The 19,189-nt window shown below is 42.0% G+C and overlaps 1 protein-coding gene across 3 annotated transcripts in view; it reads left to right on the top strand.

Annotated features, from left to right (window-relative positions):
* The window catches only part of LOC146975791 (unconventional myosin-Ic-like), an 85,187-nt gene continuing 65,998 nt past the window's right edge, over positions 1 to 19,189 (top strand). The window contains exons 1-2 of one of the 3 annotated variants that reach the window (XM_085795021.1): positions 1 to 178; positions 340 to 608. In XM_085795021.1, the coding sequence (XP_085651147.1) occupies positions 519 to 608 (90 nt within the window). In that variant the 5' untranslated portion in view covers positions 1 to 178; positions 340 to 518. Of the gene's footprint in view, positions 179 to 339; positions 609 to 4,980; positions 5,628 to 13,239; positions 13,264 to 19,189 lie in introns of those variants that run through there. The other 2 variants (XM_085795023.1, XM_085795025.1) reach the window with 2 other exon arrangements.

The following is a 19,189-nucleotide window of genomic DNA, read 5'->3' as shown; positions in this document are numbered from 1 at the left end:
TCCTTTCATGCGTAAACGCACTCTCCACGAAGACAAAAGACACATATCCTCTGCATGTGACATCCATCTCCAGTCAGAGCTTCATATCCTCCCCATGATCCCTCCACCAGAGAGGCTACATCCTCTGGCCCGAGCCAAGGGGAAGCTGGCCTCACTGCCTCTCTCCGCTCTGCAGCAGGTAACAGCTCCAACCACACATCCACACGTTTTAACCCTTTTAATCAGGACGTGGATTTAATTTTTTGTGCAGTAAGAGAATCCAAACTGAGAGTTAAGGTTTGTAATTTACATGTTTGTTTATGAAATGATACTAAAACTCAACGTCTTCTTGTTTTCCAGGAATCTCGTGGGATGGTTTCTTTTTATAGGCATTTTCCAGGATTTACCAACAGACCAGAGAAGAGAGAGCTGTGATATTTAAACCTCCAGACGAAGTGAAGGGAAAGCAAACAAGAAAAACAAAAAGACACAAAATTCGGACGTGATTAAAAAAAAACAAAGAGGAGAAAACAGGAACGATGATGGAACTGACGATCCAACTCATCCCAACGGGGGAGATCATCCTGTCCCCGGGGAAAAATGGAGAAAACTACTGTCACGGCTGTAAGGTCAGTTCACACACACACACAGACACACACACACAGACACACACCGAGGGCAGATCTGGGGTCAGCAGGTTCAATGTATTTTAATGCAGCTCAGTGTAGGTGAGACACGTTTACATTCTTGAAGAGGTGAAAATGAAAAGTTTAAATCTCATTTGGCTCCGAGCTGCACTCACAGAATTATAATAAGATGTTTTAGTTGATTATTATACAAAAAAAAGAAGAGCTGTCTCTGTGGATTTTCCTTTGACATTCAATATTCATTCATTCATTCAAACTCTGTACTGTTAACTCTACAGCTATACAGAGTGTATTTACAGAGTAGGCCGGTAGAGACACAAGAAACAATAATGTTAAACTTATATAAAAGTGTAAGTAAGTGGAAACAAAAACACAATAAAATCAAAATTTAGAATAAGCCACAAAAACGTTAAGAATAAATAAAAACTTTTATCTACAATTATGATAAATATCAAAACAAGTGTGAACGGATCATTGAAACAGGAACATCTGGAGGTAAAGTGAGAATAAAAGTATATATTATTCTGCAAGTTGTTCCATATCTACAAAGTGCAGATAGGAGCCTTTTCTTAGTTAGTTAACATCAATTAAAAATACAAACATCAGTGCAGGTAAAATGTTGTTGGACTATTTTATGATAGAAAAAGCATTGATTCAGAATGTAAAGCTGCTGCGATGAATATTTCTATGTCAATTGAGGACAGGAAATGTCTCTTATTACTAAACCCACACAGATTTATAGCTTCATTTTGGAGTTAACTTAAGTCTTTGAACTCACTTTAATGTTTGATTTGACTCTCATCCAGCAGTAACCAGCTGTTTTCTGCTTTGGAGTTGTTGGATTGTGTATTTAATGAGTTTGATGAGAGAAACCCAAGAAATCCACCGTAGCGTAGCACTGAGCAGCTCACGGCTCTGCTCCGCTGCTCTAAAAATAGCTTGCACCGACAATTAAAGCTAACAATCGAATCTACTCTTATGACTATAGGGATTATGGCAATGGGCCAATTTGCCAAAATGTTGAACTATCCCTTTAAGTCAAGTTACAGTAAGTTCACGGTTTGTTTCCGCTGCCCCCCAGTGGCCAAAATCAATCAACCCTGTGCACCAACACCAGGAATCCAGTGCAGTAAAACACTTTAACACGTGTTGTTGTAAAGTTTCCAGCAGCTGATGCCTGATATCTGTGTGCGAGTGTGTGTGTGTGTGTGTGTGTGTGTGTGTGTGTGTGTGTGTGTGTGTGTGTGTGTGTGTGTGTGTGTGTGTGTGTGTGTGTAAACTCTCTGTATATGTGAGGAATGAAGGGAGTGGAGGCTTTTTACTGTAACGTTTCATCCTAGTGAGTGATTAGAGGATGAACGGCAGCAGGAATGTAGAGGAGGAGGAGGTGGTGAGGTTAATGCTGATGATCGGGGAGGTGAGGAATGTACTGTAGCCTGGACGGGAGGAAGCGACAAAGACATTCCTGTACAAGGCTGCATTTTTTTTTTCTTTTCTACCCGGCCTCGTCCCACATTCCTGCAAGGTCAAATCACCCTCTGTGTGTGTGTGTGTGTGTGTGTGTGTGTGTGTGTGTGTGTGGTTTAAATTTGGGCATTCAAGTGGCTCTTTTTGCTTATGCGATGCAAATAGATGTTGAATTCAGGTGAAGTTAAAGCAGGAAAGCTACACAACACTTAAAAATAAATGACAGTATTATTATAATAAGTCTGTGTTGTTAAGTTGAGTGAGACAATAAATAAATAATAATATATGTAATTTGCAATATAAATAAAATAAAATGAAAAGACTCTTTAAAGTGTAGCAGTGTGCGCTCACTTTTCTTGTTTGACATCAATTCCAAAGTGGCCATATAAAAGTGAAATTCTTATGTGAAGATATTAAAGTATACCGTAGTTTAGGGACTTGTAAAACTTCATGTTGTGGATGTGGAATTGCCCAAAGATTTATTATAAAGCATATTGATTTGTCATTACGTTCAAATCTGTGTGGTTAAAGTTACAGCAGTCTGGAAACCAGGAAGTGAGGTCATGACGGGTCTTCATAAAGAAATATGACATATACATTACGGCACTGATGTTGCCGTGTATGTCTCCTATATTATTGTCATGACATATAAACACCCTGTGGATACATGAAGATATAACATGTATTATACAAAATATAAGTGTCCAATGAATACATTGAAAATAACTGTATTATATTATGAGATTTAGAGACCATATGTTAACACTGACAGTATATCAAATTTAATATTTGTTTAATGTAGCTTATGTGTGCGAGTTTATCAAAACAGCATACATTAAAAAAAAAACATACATTATCTATGTTTTTTTAATTTCCACAATGATTTTGATTTTATATTTACTTTCTAGGAAACTGGTCTAAACACATTTACATACTTATATATACAGTATATTTAACAATATAAGCAAACACAGACCTACATAAACATAATAATAATAAATTTATTATTAATTTATTATAAATACGCATATTTGTCTATACATATTTATTAAAATATGGAACTGTTCCAGTTTCTAAAAGGTTTAACCTATTTTTTTTTTACATATGTGCAGACAGTATGTCATGTATTCAGTAGGCTATGTACATTTGCAGACGGCCTCTCTGTCCAGTACATTCTGTCTGTCTAAGGTTGCCTTGTCAACAGGATACAAGTTGGGTCAGTCGGTGTGTGTGTGTCAGTGTGTGTGTTTGAATTTCATTGGTCGTGGGTCGTTGAATCGATCACCCCCCCCCCCCTCAATCTGGCAGTGCACACACACACACACACACACACACACACACACTACACACTGGCAGTCAGCTGACCTGACCAGCTGGCCGAGGTCACCTTCACACACAACAGGACACACACACACACACACACACACACACACACACACACACAGGAGTTATGTAACTGTGATAAAGTGTGAGTTTACAGACGGTTTGTTGTCAAGTTGTTTCTGTCTTTAGTTCTTTGAGTTAAACTTTGAAACATTTCCATGCATTTCACCAGAAACTGCATGTTTGTTACTGTTTCCTGCAGCTTATCTTACCAAAAACCCACTTTATGATTTACTTTTCTTCTTCTTTTTCTTCTTCTTCTTTTTCTTTTTTCTTTTTAAAGAATATCAAAGTGTTAACTCAGTTATAATACCAGTTGCCTTCAGTTGCCTCACCTCCTCCTGTGTGGCCTCTCTGTGCTGAGCTGGGTCTCGGTGTTTGGCTGCAGTGGCGCCGCTGCTGACGGTAGAGGGAACGAGAGCTCTTTGAAACAGACACCGATGGTTTGATGAAGCTGTTTGACGCAACGCTGCGACTTTATGCTGCAATTATGTTGTAATTGGCAGCTGAGCTACGTCTCCTTTTTTGTAGAAGAGATTAAAATAAGTGCAGATGTGCCCTTTAGTTTAAGGCTGTTGTTTGTTTGCGCACGGTGCGCTGTTTGTGAGATGAAGCCGTTTTTAAGATGTTTTTTTTTTTGGATGCCGATCTTTTCTGGTTTTATTCAGGTGATAAACTCCTGTATAGTCTGATTTTACACTTTGTAGATTCGTTTTTAAATATAAATACAGATATTTTTCAATGCAAGTTTCCTTTTTACTCCCCACAATCGTGCAACTTAATGGGGCTTAGAAACATCTGCAAACCCAAATCTCTTCATGTGCATTAGACAATAGCCTAAATAAAGTTCTTTTTTTGGATGCCGATCTTTTCTCTGGGGTTTAGTGGTTTTATTCAGGTGTTAAACTCCTGCACAGTCTGAATGTACAGTTTGTACATTCATTTTAAAATATAAATCTGTAGGTTTTTCAATGCAATTTTGCTTTTTCCTCTTCCAATCTTGCAACTTATATTAATAATAATATTATTATTGTTAATAATGGGGTTTGAAACCTCTGCAAACTCAAATCTCTTTAGTGCACCAGCCAACAAGATAAAAACAAAGTTGTTATTTTTTGGATGCAGTGTGTTACTGAGTTTATTCAGGTGTTTCTCGTGCACATGTGCAATATTCATTTTGTAGATTTTTCAATACAATTTTGCTTTTTCCTCTCCTAATTGTGCAACATATAATTATGATGATATTATTATTAATAATAATAATAATGACTCTGCAAACCCAAATCTCCTCATGTGCATCAGACAATAAGACAATAAAAACAAAGTTGCCTTGGTAACCTGTTTGCAGAGAAAACAATGACGACATGGTGGCTCGCGGGCTAAAACAAACAGTGTCACTCACTCACTCACTCACTCATGCAGGAGAGAGAGAGAGAGATGTGGGATGGGTTCTTCAGCTGAACTTCCTGGTAACACACACACACACACACACACGGCTCTGTCTGCTGCACTGACAGAAAAGGAAGGTGGAAATTACCACACCACCACCACCACCACCACCACTCACTCCCCCACCCACACCGAGAGAGAGAGAGAGAGAGAGAGAGTGGGTGCTTCTGGGCGTGTGTATATGTAGCCTATGTTTTTATATTATTTTATTTTTTACATTATAACATTAACAGAGAAATTACCACCCATCATCATCTTCATCATCATCATCATTATTATATTATGACTAAGTGTGTGTGGCACCGTGTCTGCAGCCAGTAGAGGAGGTGGGGGTCCTCCCTCAATGTGTGTGTGTGTGTGTGTCTGTGTGTGTGTGTCTGTGTGTGTGAGTGCTGAGGCTGCAGCAGCTGTGACTGACTGACTCGCTCTGTAGTGGGAGCTGGTGCTGCTGCTGCTGGTGCTGGTCTGACTGAGTGACTGACTGGGAGCGGTGGGAGTGGGAGGGTCACAGGAGGAGAGAAACCCCGCAGGACTTCACCCACTGTCAGAGGAGGAGGCAGCAGCGGCAGAAACAGACACACACACACTGAGTCACACACTCACAAGCCGAGACAGTCAACACACACACTCACGGGAGACTGAACCGGGCGACACGAGGAAACAAACTACCGCTGTGTTTTATCACCTCGGCTGTTTTTTAAGGTACGTTCACAACGGTCTTTTTTGTGTGTGTGTTTTGTTTTAACACACCTGGCTGGTTACCGCGCTTTCTTTCTCTCCTTTTCTTTTTTTTAAGCTTGTTAACTTTTCATTTACTCGTAATAACATGTTTATTGCTGGTTATGTTGTTGTTGGTTGTGTGTTAGAGTCGGTTACACACAAGTTTCTGCTGTGTAATTTGTGTGACATTGCAAGCAGCGTGTTTCAGTGAGTGGGCTCGTATGGCGAGAGCGCTGGGCCAAACTTCACTTAAAAAATAACGCGATTTAACATTAAACGGCCAGTTGGGGACTTATTTACGCGGTGAAACACACGGGTTCACCCTTTAACAAACCAATAAGAACCAGTGAAAAATTCGGCATCTTCAACAGTGAGTTTTTACGTTCAATTTTGACAATATTTTAAGAGTTTACACTCGTGTCCAACTCCTTCAAAGTAAAAGTCCGGTGCGAGTCTAGCTCGATTCAGAAGTTAAAACCTACATTTAAATACGTTTATGCACCAATTACATACTGCCGATTTCAAGAAATAAACCTAATTGTCACATATAAACCCATTTTTATTTCATACCATACAGCATTAAGTGATTAAAACGAAATAAAACTATGCGTATATTTTTGAATGGAGTTTGGTTTGAACGCCTCTGTACGTGTCAGTCACCGTGGACCTGTAGCCCATTGAAAACACTGCTGTAAAGTGTTTTTTGTGGCCACGCACTGTACCATGTTCCTCCTCCAAGTCTTTTTATGGAGGGCCAGATAGAGGCAGATTAAGACAGTTCACTAGCCGGCTAATCTCACTGCCTGCCGCACCTGAGACTCACTACTACTGATACAGAGCTGATTGTGTCTTGTCAGCAGCTCAGGGAGGGAGGGAGTTTGTTGTTTACATGTGCAACAACAGCCATCATCATCATCATCATATGAATTATTCTTAATGATAATAATAATAAAATCCATGAAAGGCGTGTCAACCGTAAACATGGTGGCTGTTTTTCCTACTACCAGCACTAGTTTGCAGGTAAACTGAATATTTTCTACAACTGAACCGACTACGTCCCATTGATTATTATTACAGCTTCCCCCAGTATCTGGACTGGACCTCAGCTGTCTGGCTCTGTGGCTTTGTCAACACAGCCTGTCCACCTGTTGGTGAATGTGTGTGGTTTTGCACATGACGCAAAGGCAAAGGAAACACCTGGTGTCGCCTACAGTATAGTGAAACCTGTAAAGGCCAAAAAACACACATTTAAAGAGGAATTATGCAGGATTTGTATCTTAACTCTGCTCCATTTGTACCTTAATTAACCAGCTTCAGAGTCCTAGTGCTGGTTAAATAAATGACTTGTAACTTGTTCCAGGGAGAATGGAGGCTCTCTGCGTCTCTTGGCTGAAAACCAACCTTGTAAGATCATATATGATATATAACGTTATGTACCACTCTATTGATTGATTTCTCGTTGAAAACAAATGCACATGGCGGGGTGGAGGGTTAGCAACACAGAGGAGAAGAGACTAGACTTGCATAGTTCCCCTTTAATGTAAAAAAAAAAAAGCATGTTAAGATGATTATGTAACTGATCCACCTATACTTTGATGGTGGTTGGGGTTAGGGCGAAGGGTTGGGTACATCCTGGACAGGTTTCCAGTCGATCCCAGAGTTTACACCCAGGAAACTGGGCTGGTTTCTAATCCTGGTTTCTTCACCTCTGTTTCAACCGGTCGTGAGCTTCTCTCCTCTGAGAAAGTGTCCCACTGGTAACGAGGGAGGGAGAAGATTACCCACCCAGCAGGAGGGGAGGGACGGCAAATTAGCCTCATAGTGTGCAATGAGGAAGATGCACATGGAGAGAGAGAGAGAGAACCGGGAGAGACGAGCCAGTTCAGGCGGGGAGCCTCCTCCTCAGGGGTCAGAGCCGCTTAGAGCAGCTGACCTGTTGCCTCCTCAGGGTCACCTGGAGGGCAGGACCTCCTAGCGGCCGCCGGCTGTCTGCAGCTGCCTGTCGATCCGCTGCAGGTTTTTGAGTTAAGCGCCCGTTCAGATGACGGCTTGTTGTTGGAGATGATTGGCTTTGAAGCTCTGGACAGCTGCGTTAACTGCTCTAATGTGGAGGGAGAACATCGTGCATGCGCGCTGTGCTGCCGTTATCCAACAAAACGCACATCGATGCCCCTGCTGTCAATACTTCTTTCCGAAGCTGTTGTTAGACTCATTTAGCTGCTTTAGTTTCCATTGGAGCGATGTGGTGCAGATGCTTTAAAGCTGATTTATTCCTGAGTGCTGTGCCCCAGGCTTTTTTAATCTGGATGGCCTGTGTGTGTGTGTGTGTGTGTGTGTGTGTGTGTGTTTGTTGATGATATTTCTGGTTCGTGGCTGTGACAGAGTCGTGGTCAGAGTGGTGTTGGGTAATTTGGGATTAGAATGAGCTTTTACCCTAAATGTCTGCCTGTCTCTACATGGTGAGGCATTTCCCCTTTGGCTCTGTTTACCCCTGCAACTATGTACTGTAGCTGTTTTAGACTGACCAAGCTCAAAGACTTATATTTGCAGACATTTTCAGAGACTGTAAAACTTCACAGTTTGAAGGGAAAGTTGATTTATTGCTGTTTAAACTTTTTTTTTTTTATCTGATCAAATACCCGTCTCACTTTGCCCCTATTGTAATGGTATTTGGTGGATTCCTTCATGGCAGATTCCTATCTTTACAGCTCCATAGTTTAAGGAGTATGCACATGTTGGAAACCCTAGAGCCACTCCCATGGTCCCCTGATTGTGGTTGGACCTCATTATGGGAACCACAGCTCTTTAGTTGGGTGGCGTTGACAGGGTGAAGGTTTTCTCAGTTACATGTCGGGTGGATCCTGGGAGGAACCCATAGGATACACCTGACAGCCTGGCCGCCAGCCAGTTAGACCTCCGCTGTCACCTCCACAACAGGAAAGCCATGAATACGCACACACACACACTTAACGTACTTGACCCGTGTTAAAGGAACTGCTCAGCTGAAGGGGGGTTTCGTTTCCACGTTCACAACCTTTTTAATGTGAACCGGTCATAAACAAACTAGAGGACATCAACGAATAGCTCAGCTGGTACAGATGCAGTCGTCATCCAGGAGGAAGTTTACAACACATGCAAGTGAAAGAAACGGGCAAAGCACTGGCAGAGTTCATGGGTGGGAAGCCAGTGAGGGATCGTGACCTTGTCAATGCACAAGCTAAGTCATGCAGGTGGTTTGGGCTCGGGCGTACTTGTTGCTCTTTTTAATCATCGGGAATTTCGTCATCCGTTCGTCATCAACCATTGGTACAGATGCTAATAGCTTTATCGTTAGCTGATGAGCAGAACACAGTGGTTTGTTTGTAGTCCATACAATGGAAATAGTGTATTTGTCTTTGGGAAAGTTTGGACATATCGGGAATTACCTTTTAGCATTAACATATTAGATATGATGTGAGATTCAGAGATGCTGGTAGGTTTGTTTTGTGAGATTTCAACAGATTTGGAAGACTCCAGTCTTCAAGCTACGCTGCTAATCTAGCTGTTTGCTGCCAAAATCCTGTATCCTTCCAAAAATGAATGTATTTCCTGAAATGTCAAGCCGTTCCTTTAAGGTGTTTATATATTACCATTTTAATGGACGAAGGAAAGGGAGCAGGCACAGATGGGAGGAAAGGTTCAGTAATATATACCACGTATCTATAAATTACACAACTCCCTGTATAGGTTCACTGATGGGTTATACAGCTGCTCTATGTCATACATTAAGCCGGCCATGCCTTGTTTAAGACCTGGCATCTGTGACTACAGTGTGAACCCAAGCATTAAGATACGGTTCGGGCTTTGGACATGTTGCTCTGATAACATTAAGCACAGATATCAAACTAGACTAAGCCAGGCCGAGGACTGATAAGGTCTTAATGCAACAGCACTTTCCAGCTCCAAGTGCATTTATGGCCTTTGCACCTATTTCTCAAGACATGGAAAGGTTAGCCAGCGTGGGTTACTGACGGCCACATCACACTATTGCTAGTGCATACTTTTAAGAAAATACCAACTTACACAGTTATATACTGGTATCAATATTTACCTAGATGCTGCTCCAAAGAAGTCACCGTTTCTTGTAAGCACCATTGGAAAGAACAGATATATTTGACGTAATTCAATGTAGTGTTTTGCTAAATAAACTTAATCCTTCCCAAGCTGTGTTCATGCTATGTGACACAAACAAGATAATAAGGGATATTTAACAAAAGACTAGTGTCCGTAAGACGAAGTTTGTTTGGGAAAACTGAAGAATGAGCCTGAGATAAAGATCGTAGATCAGTTTTATGTGATAATTCAACTAAAGGGGCTAAAATGGGCTTATGTGGTAATGTCGGTTGTGTGTGTGTGTGTTTGGGAGGTTGTTTAGAAGATGACTACAGCTGATGCAGACTGGGAAGTTGAGTCAGACACTGTGATGGGAACGTGTTGGAGACGCAGGATGGGATTTCATATTGATTCTTCTGGGCTCGACCAGACAGACGGTAGGAGACACAGAGAAACAGATACAGGATGAGAGGTCGCATTTCACCATCAGAGCCCCTGTGTTTCATCAGCAGAGTCTAATGGTGAAGGCCCACTCATCATTTTCTGAATCAGTGTGCATCCTCTGAATCTTATTTCAACTCACATCTGTTCACGAGGGAAATCATGCAGTAAACCAGCCGTTGTACCGAACTGTTGTGGCGAAGAGGGACTACTCAATCAATCTTCTCTCTTACCCTCAGCTGTTGTCTTTGGGCAGCGGTCAAGATCCTCAACGGCAAAGGGTCGATGTGGTTACGGGCATCTAGTCTGGATCCCTCCTGAGGTCCAACTGGTAGGAGGCCCCAGGGTCGACCCAGAACAGAGATTGTGACCCATTTTACCCAATTCCACTTACTTTTGGCCTTTGCACTTGGTTTTGTGCATTCTTGTGTAGGGGTAGGGTGTCCCAATTCTTTTAAGAGCAAGGGGAAGTGCTTTTCAACCCTTAAAACTACCTCTTAAATCAGAGGGCGGTCGGAGGCAGACTTGAATCACCCACGATACTTTTTCCAACTGTTGTTTTTCTTCTTTCTTTTTTTCAAACATGAATGAAAACCATGGAAACCCATCACAGGTTGTGGCGTCGGCTACGCTAAGTGGTGTCCCATTGCGTAGGGTACAGGTCTCTACTTCTAACACTTCATCCTCAAGGGGTATCTCCCTTTGGAAGCCTCTCAAAACCGATTGCTAGTGTTAAGGGAAATGGGATTGGGCCTTAAGCTCATTGGGGACTGGGATAACCTAGGGATTTCCCAGGTGGATTTGGGAAATACAGAGGCATGTGTGACAACATGACGACCTTTCTCAACCTGCTGCTGGCAGAAAATGAACAGGTTGATCTCCAATGGATCCTCAATAGTGATATACAGCATCAAAGCTGCAGGGTTCAACTTTAAACACTGGCTGCTGTTGGTTCATTCTCAAAGAAGTTAAAGTTAATTAAGTTTGAGCAAAGTGTCACTTTAAGTCTAATAAAGGAGTTCCTGATTCAGTCAAAGTTGGGGAGTTGAAATGTCAGTTGATTAATTGCACTGGGAGTGTCAGGGATAGCGGACGTCCTGAAAGTAATGAGCGCTGGTTCAAGTGTGTAAACTAAAAGATGAGGTCAGCTGAAGTGTGTGTGTGTGTGTGTGTGTGTGTGATATAGAGTCGGGAGTGGAAGCAGTTGAAGTCGATTGTGTACGAGCAGCAGAAGGTGATGGATTGAATACATGAAGATGTTCTTTAAATCTGCAGTGGTCGACTTTTTTTACATCCGCTGTGGTAAAGTGGACAGAAAGTTTTAGTTCGGTGTGAGCACTGAACGAAGTTGAAGCATCAGTTGAACTCTAATGAAGGACAACGGACTGCTGAAAGGAAATGTGCATGAACAGCAAAAGGTGTTGGAGTTGGAGGAGTTTTTCTGTCTTTAATAGGTGAAGTCCTGAGATCTGAAGGGGTTTGAAGCAGCAGTTGACGCGTATATTAATCAGGATTAATGTGAATAAGAGCGTTACTCTCTTGCTGTTGCAGCACCTCTTTGCAACTGAGGTATTTTTCCATCAGGATCCTGCCCAGTGTGTTGGAAATTATACGAGTTATAACACTTACTTTGTTAGGAAAAAGAGAGGATGTAGCAGGATGGAAGTAATGAGGGTACGTGTCTGGCACTGAGTCAGACTCTGTGTTACCTGCATGCTGACCACTCACAGTCTCAGAGAGTGTGTGTACAGTGTGTCTGGTTAGTTTTAGCCTGCCGAAGCTGCTGTGGGCAGCTGCTTTAGCTTTTCCATGCTGATTCTTTCCCACATCCCAGAGCTGGCCCAGCGGTAGAGCCGGGCCCCGCCCTGCTGGGAATGAATGTGAGTGACTTGAGTCCTGCCTGGTTCTCCTCAGCGTCGCAGCCTTGACTTGCTGTGGGACTGGAAACCACCCTGGAAATGAGTCAAAATCCACGCCAGCCCTTACTGCCATTTTTGTACATGCAGCGTGACTGCACACAGAGAGAGAGAGAGAGAGAGAGAGAGAGAGAGAGAGAGATGGGAAGTCCTCAGAGTGCTTAAAAAGAAACACTCCTGACAAAAGCCCCGGAAAGTTTTTTAATTTGGTGACAAAGAAAAAGAAAGTGATAGCGTGATGTGATGTGATGGAGAGATGAACAAGAAAAGGGCAAATAGGGAATAATCAGATGAGGTTTATTTATGTGAAACTTGGTAGTTGTTTTTTCATTTTCTTGGCTTTGGTTTAGATTCCTCTCAGTTCAAGTACCGTTGACTTGATGAAACCAGATTAAAGGAGCTCATAAATCTGAAACAAAGGCTTTAAAGTTAGTGAAGTGAAACACAAACATGCAACAGAGAGGAAGCAGCCACTGTGATTTAACATACACACACACACACACACACACACACACACACACACACACACACACACACACACTTTCAAAACGTTAGCATCCCTGGATTGATTCGATTGATGTGGTTTTTTTAGGCGATAACTATTTGGCAGTGTATTAAAAGAAAGTCTGAGATTTGGGAGGAATGTGTCGGCCCGGTTCATGGGTTTCCTTCTCCCACAGTCTGGTCTGACAGGAAGACGGCGGCGGTGTCGGCCGAGGACACGCCGGTGTGGGGCCTCATTCATGTTTACCTGGCTGCACCAGTGCTGACTTAGCCCGCTTCCTAATCCTGTTCCCCCTTCTGCAGTGTCACCCTCACCTGCACACCTTCACTCAGATTAACCAGATAATACGAGATATAGCTGCAGGTAATCCTGCTTCATCTGCTCCCTGCGCAGAGGGAGACAAGATCTATGTGTGGGTGTTTTTAGGTCTGTTTTAGAGAGATCTCTGTTGAACCAGCTTTGTTTAATCCCACTGTAACATTTTTGGATATTTTCATTAGCGCTCCTGTCTTTTTTTTCTTCTTTTTTTAAAAAAAAAAAGACGTTAGTCAAGCACTTATCCCCATAAAAGTAATCCATGTACAATAATAGACTGTGATGTTTATTTGAATACCTATTAATGTGAGTCATTGTATTCCAGCCCTGCCTCCCACACATGGAGCAGGTAGGTGGTCTGAGAAACCCTGCTCCTCTTTATTCCTATGGTCTGCAAGGTAGAATATCCCATCATGCCTTGCACCTACCCAGCCTCCTCCTCTCACTGTTCAGGGCTCCAGACTGCCCCAAAGTTTTAGACATTGCAAGAATATTTTTCATCTACTTGTGCATGTGCAACCAGTAAATTTCTCAGGGTCGATACCAATTATTAGGAAACTGATAACCGGCATTTAGAGCCGATATTCATTTGCAGTTAAAAATGTCAAAATAGTGTCGAAATTTAGAGTAACACACCTGGGATTTGTCTGAATACAGTATACTGTTTGTTTGTTTTTGTACACTGTGTAAATTCAATTGGTGCTCAAAAGACCTTACATTTGTGTAGAATAACATGAACTCCAACAATCTTGGTTCAGTGGCGACTGTGGCCAGGACATTGTCACGCAGCCAAGATTGGTTGGTGAGTTTAGGCAGAGAAATGGCTGCATCAGAGCCAAAGGAGTGCGTTTTAAAACACATTTATTGGTAAAAAAAAACAGCAGATTATCGTAAAAATGGCGAATATCGGTCGATATTATCGACCATGCCCGGTCTATCCCTGGTAAATTGCAATGTGTACAAGTGTCATGAATGAAAAGTAAATTTGAAAGTTGATTTACGATGTGCGCCCCTAAATTTTCTGCTTGCACTTCAAAAATGTTAAGTTAGTTCAGTTGGTTAAAAAAAAGTTAGACTGGAGCCCTGGTGTTACGATGCCTCCTCTGTCCACACCCCCGAGCCCCAACACAAACCCTCTGGATCCTGTCTATCCCATCATCACACACTGTGATTATGTCAGCAGCACCTGTCCCTGTGCTCACACCTGTGATTTTCCAACTGCTCGTGCAGCGACACACCCCACCTCACTCCGTGTTTGTCGTGTGTTTGTGATGTGACACCGACCGAAGGCAAATCTCAGGGTTTTGCTGTAACAAGGCTGCTGCACATGGCGTCGTGTTTGAGTTTGTACTTGTCTTGGTTGGTTTGTTTGTTTTTTTTCGCTGGTTGGCTGGATGCAGGATGCTGGAACATTTTAAAGGTCATTCTTACTCAGACAGAAATAATCACCACCCCTACCAAACCCATTTTCAGCTCAGATAAGCTCTAGTTTTACTACTTTTAGCCGAGCTCTTATCTCTCATTCAGGTTAGATGTGTTGAAATTGAAAAGAAAAGAAAAAAAGACGGGAATGAGGTGGAAAGAATGAGGCGTGTCTGTATCATGAGAAGCTGGAGTCTGGTGATCTGGAAGAGCCATGGGAAAGAAAGAAGGAAAGAAAGAGCTGGACTGATAATAAACAGAGCAGGATGAGCCTGATGGCTTCATTTAAATCCCATAACCACAGTCTATTGTGACCTGTGGGTGACTCATACAAACTGTAAATGTGATATGGTCGGTATTCACATTATCATTGTGAATGTAGCCAGATTAACTTGCTAGATTTTTAATTTTCAACAGGTTTGGTGAAGGTTAAGCGCTAGCCGAGAGCACGCTAGTAGTGCTAGCCATTGATTTTTTTTAAATTAATTAAATTGATTTTGTGAAATAAGTCTCTACTGAGCTTTTTCATACTGTTATTCTCAGTATTGATCATCAATTAATTCATTAACAAGGAAAAACAGAGGGGGAAAGCTCTCAGAGTTAGTTAGCTTGACAACCGTCATGCTAGTTAGCTCAAATTGCTAATGAGACACAGCTTAATAGTTTTTTTTTTTCAGGTTAAATTATTTTATGTTTTTCCTTTAATAGTTGTAAATAAACATAGGTTAATAATGTGTAGGACCATTATGCTTGTATCTGCAGAGGGTTAGTTAGGAGATAAACATGGATGGGTGCGACACAGCTAATTAGCCACATCAGCTAAAAGGTCATTTTGTTTGTGCAAATCGCAAATCCTGACTGACTGCGGCATTTTCAAAGAAATAAATGGATTTTCTCTGAGCATTTAGTCGATTGCCAAACATTTATTTTCATAGTGATTCAAATGTTCTTATTCCACATTTTCTTTAATAAATAGGGCCAAATAGCCTAATCCTCCTGTAATACAATAGGAGTTCTCTGGTGTAAAGGAGTGGAAAGAAACTGTGTGTGTGTGTCCTTGGTTGAGACTGCGAGGCCGTCCTCTCTCGCTCAATACCTTTCATTAACCTTTAACCAAGTCTTTCCATGCAGCTTTGATAATAATGTCGGCACAGTACAGGCAGGTGTGTCCTTGGACCTAGAGAGAGAGAGAGAGAGAGAGAGAGAGAGGAGGAAGAGGAGTGATATGAAATGAGAGTGCGATTTGGTGTAGGAGTGGGAGGCAGAGTGAGAAACGACAGAAAAAGAATAAGAAGAAATGTGGAACATGTTGTGTCGTGAAGTAAATGTGGTGTAAAAGAGAAGGAGAGAGAGAGAGAGTTGCCTGCAGAACGTGGAGGAATGAAAACACAGCTGATGCATGAGATTAGAAAGGCTACAAACACTGTTTCTGATCAAAGCAACATTCATTCATTCATTCATTCAGTCCTTGTCTCCACCTGCTGAAGGTAAAGATATGTTGATGTGTATCGCAGCGTGCGTCAGGTGTATGGTAGCCTACTACAGGTAACAACAACAGCCCTGACAGAAGAGACTCGGTGTAGTTAGTGTCATGTGAAGTCCTTCTCAGACCACTGTGTCTCTCTCACTTTGTGCCTAAAAGCAGCTTCACGCTCCAGGTGACGGGGTTAATGTTCACCGGTGTTGCAATCTTTTCCATAGCTGCAGGTCCAGTTCGGTGTGTTAAGGACGTAACACTGTGTGTGTGTGTGTGTGTGTGTGTGTGTGTGTGTGTGTGTGTGTGTGTGTGTGTGTGTGTGTGTGTGTGTGTGTGTGTGTGTGTGTGTGTGTGTGTGTGTGTGTGTGTGTGTGTGTGTGTGTGTGTGTGTGTGTGTGTGTGTGTGTGTGTGTGTGTGTGTGTGTGTGTGCGGTTTTTAGGCTATAATGTGTCACCTGTCAGATAGATCTCAAGGTTTGACAATGGAAGAGATTGAGTCATAAATTAAATGTTTACAGGCCTTGGATTTTGCAGTTTTCATGCTCTCACTTGTACGTGGTTCATAAACTTGTTTTTAGTTCAAACACAGTGTGCTACAAATCCAGAAAACAACATATAAGCTGCAGAAACTCACAACACAACAAACACCAAAGACCAAACAAACTCACCTTATCATCAGATATATAGTTTTTTCTCTAGCCTATTTAAATAATATTTTGTGCATATTTTGTTTTATATATAGCTATACAGTATTTATAATTTTATTCCTTACGTCTTTACTGTTGCAAGTGAATTTCGCACATGTAGGATCAATAAACAGTCTTATCTCTTATGTCTTATGTGCAGCAACACCAACAGTTAGCCGTCTGCACAACTTCTAAAGTGTGGAACAAAAGCAGTCCGTCCCTCTTTTGTGTCCCCAGGAAACACTTCTGTTGTGTTGTGTGAGATTTTGCAGCTCATGTGTTGAATGAATTAATTTAGCCAGTTTGTCTATCAGGATGTGTTTTCTGTTTCTTTCTTTCTTTCTTTCTTTCTTTCTTTCTTTCTTTCTTTCTTTCTTTTCTGTTTTCTGTTCTGTTCTGTTTGTGCTGCAGTATGTTGAGCCCTCAGGGCCACCGTAAACATCGCTGTTGGGGAGACGTTCATGGTCCTTTAGACTATACTGATCCACGCTGGTTTTACATTTAAGCTTTTAGCAAAATATCTCAACAACCATAGGATGGGTTGATGTGGAGTTTGGAGGACACGCTCTGCTGATTTTAGTGATTCCCTCCAGCAACAAGTCAAAGTTTTCACATGTTGAGTTTAGATAAATGAAATATTTCACATTTGAATCAGTCCAACACTTTGGTTTATGACCAAGCATCTATAAAACATTCACATCAACCTCGGCTGTACTCAGCGTTTCGTGCTAATTAGCGAATATTGACAGGCTGAGTGCGGCTTCACCACGCTCAAATTGAGACTGTCGACTCCTAGATTCCTTAAAAAGTTTTTATTTATGATCACAGTTTTACATTTTTCATTTTTTCACAACATTATCATGCCACAACAAAGATAACAATACATAAACCTTGGACAAGTTACACCTGCAGTGGGCAATTTAGGTGCCACACAAGAAGTTTAACATTTTAGGGTCTTAAAAAAAAAATCCTCCCCTGAAGAACTTCTGGTCGTCGCCCGGACTCAAACAGGGAACGACGTACAGTTCGTGGTCAGCATGTTCAAACCACAGCTGTTTGTTAATTAATGTATTTTTATCCCGGGCACAGCTGTGAGACACATTCCTGCTCAACAAACACAAATAATCAGAGCTCTGATCTGACATACCCCAACAGCCCTGCCTCGTCTGACTATGGAAAGTGCTTCAGATGGACTAAACTGTGTGTTTGTGCATGTGTATGTGTGTGTGTGTGTGTGTTGAGGAACAACTGTTCATTTACATCCGTCCCCCGGGCTGGGGGGGGTTGAACAGCAGCGGGCGTGGCGCTGGTGTGAACTTCACATTCTTCTAAGAGCTGTTTCACTGAAAAATGTCTGTGTTTAGGCTGCTCGTCAGAATAATTGAGCTTAATTGAGGTAAATAGTTTATTTACTCAGAGTTAATCACATTTCTAATTCACAAGAAGAAGATAGTGAAGATGATGGTGATGGTGAAGATGATGAAGATGATGAAGATGATGATGGCAGCAGCAGCATCTTCAGACCTCTGCACCATCATGACATCATGGGGATGTCTGGGTGGTGTGTATGGGTGTGTTGTGTAGCTGTCTGGTCACGGCCGGCTGACTAACAGCACGAACAATAGTGTGTGTGTGTATCTGTATCTGTGTGTGTGTGTGTGTGTGTGTGTACTTTTGTTTATGCTGCAGCATGCAACATGTGTGTGTGTTTCTGTGTGTGTTCATTCCTTCGGAGCACTTGTGTATCTCCAAACCTTGGTCATAAATCTCTAAGGAGGAGATTCCTGAGATGTTGCAACGACGTGTGTGTGTGTGTGTGTGAACAAATTGCTGAGCTATCTTCCTCTTGTGTGTGTGTGTGTGTGTGTTTCCCCCCCTTTCCAGAAATTCCTCCCAGGGTTCAGGCAGTTCGCAGAGTAAATTCCCGTCCATTTGTCAGGTTTAATGTAGGTGGATGCTGACATGTCAACAGCTCTTTAATGAGAAACCGATGAGCTCTCACAGCGGCAGCCATCTTTTCCATCTTTTCCAAACTGTCACACTTCCTTATCCACTCTTTGACTTTCCCTTTCTTTCTTCTTTTTTTTCACATTTCCATCCCTCCACCCCCTCTTCTCTCTGAGTATCTGAACTTACATGACTCGTGTTAGAAAGATGGAGTGAATAAGGGAAATAAATCAGATGTAGTAAAAGACAATGCTGTGAAAACGTATTTCCCTCTCTTCCTGATTTCTTACTTTCTTGCATGTTTATTAGACAAAGATAAACCAAGGAATTATAAAATGCAGTTTTTAAATGATGATTTCATTCTTTAAAGGGGAAAAAGCTTTCCAAACCTACAGTAGCCTACCTGGCCCTGTGTGAAAAAGTAGATGCCCCCCTTGTTAAAGAGGAATTAAGCAGGATTTCTCCCGTGGCTATGCTACATTTTTACCTTAATTAAAAAGCTCCGGAGTAATTGTGATCGTTAACTACGTGACTTGTTACGAGTGAGAACGGAGGCTCTCTGCCTTCACCTGGCGTCTCACGGCTGAAAACCAACCTTGCAACATCAGTACAGTACCTGGCTGCCGCCCCGGTGTCCCAGCTCTCGTCTCTGCTGCACCGCGACACAAACGCGCTCCGTAACCCGTCGCCTTTTGTTCATGACGGTTAAGACTACACAAACACACGCGCCGTAACATCGTATA

This window comes from Trachurus japonicus, chromosome 13 (genome assembly GCF_045865225.1).
Source record: "Trachurus japonicus isolate A0001 chromosome 13, Traja_1.0".
In the NCBI taxonomy this organism is placed as follows: Eukaryota; Metazoa; Chordata; class Actinopteri; order Carangiformes; family Carangidae; genus Trachurus; species Trachurus japonicus.
The sequence above is the reverse complement of the archived record's forward strand: the minus strand, read 5'-3'. Positions and strand labels throughout refer to the sequence as shown.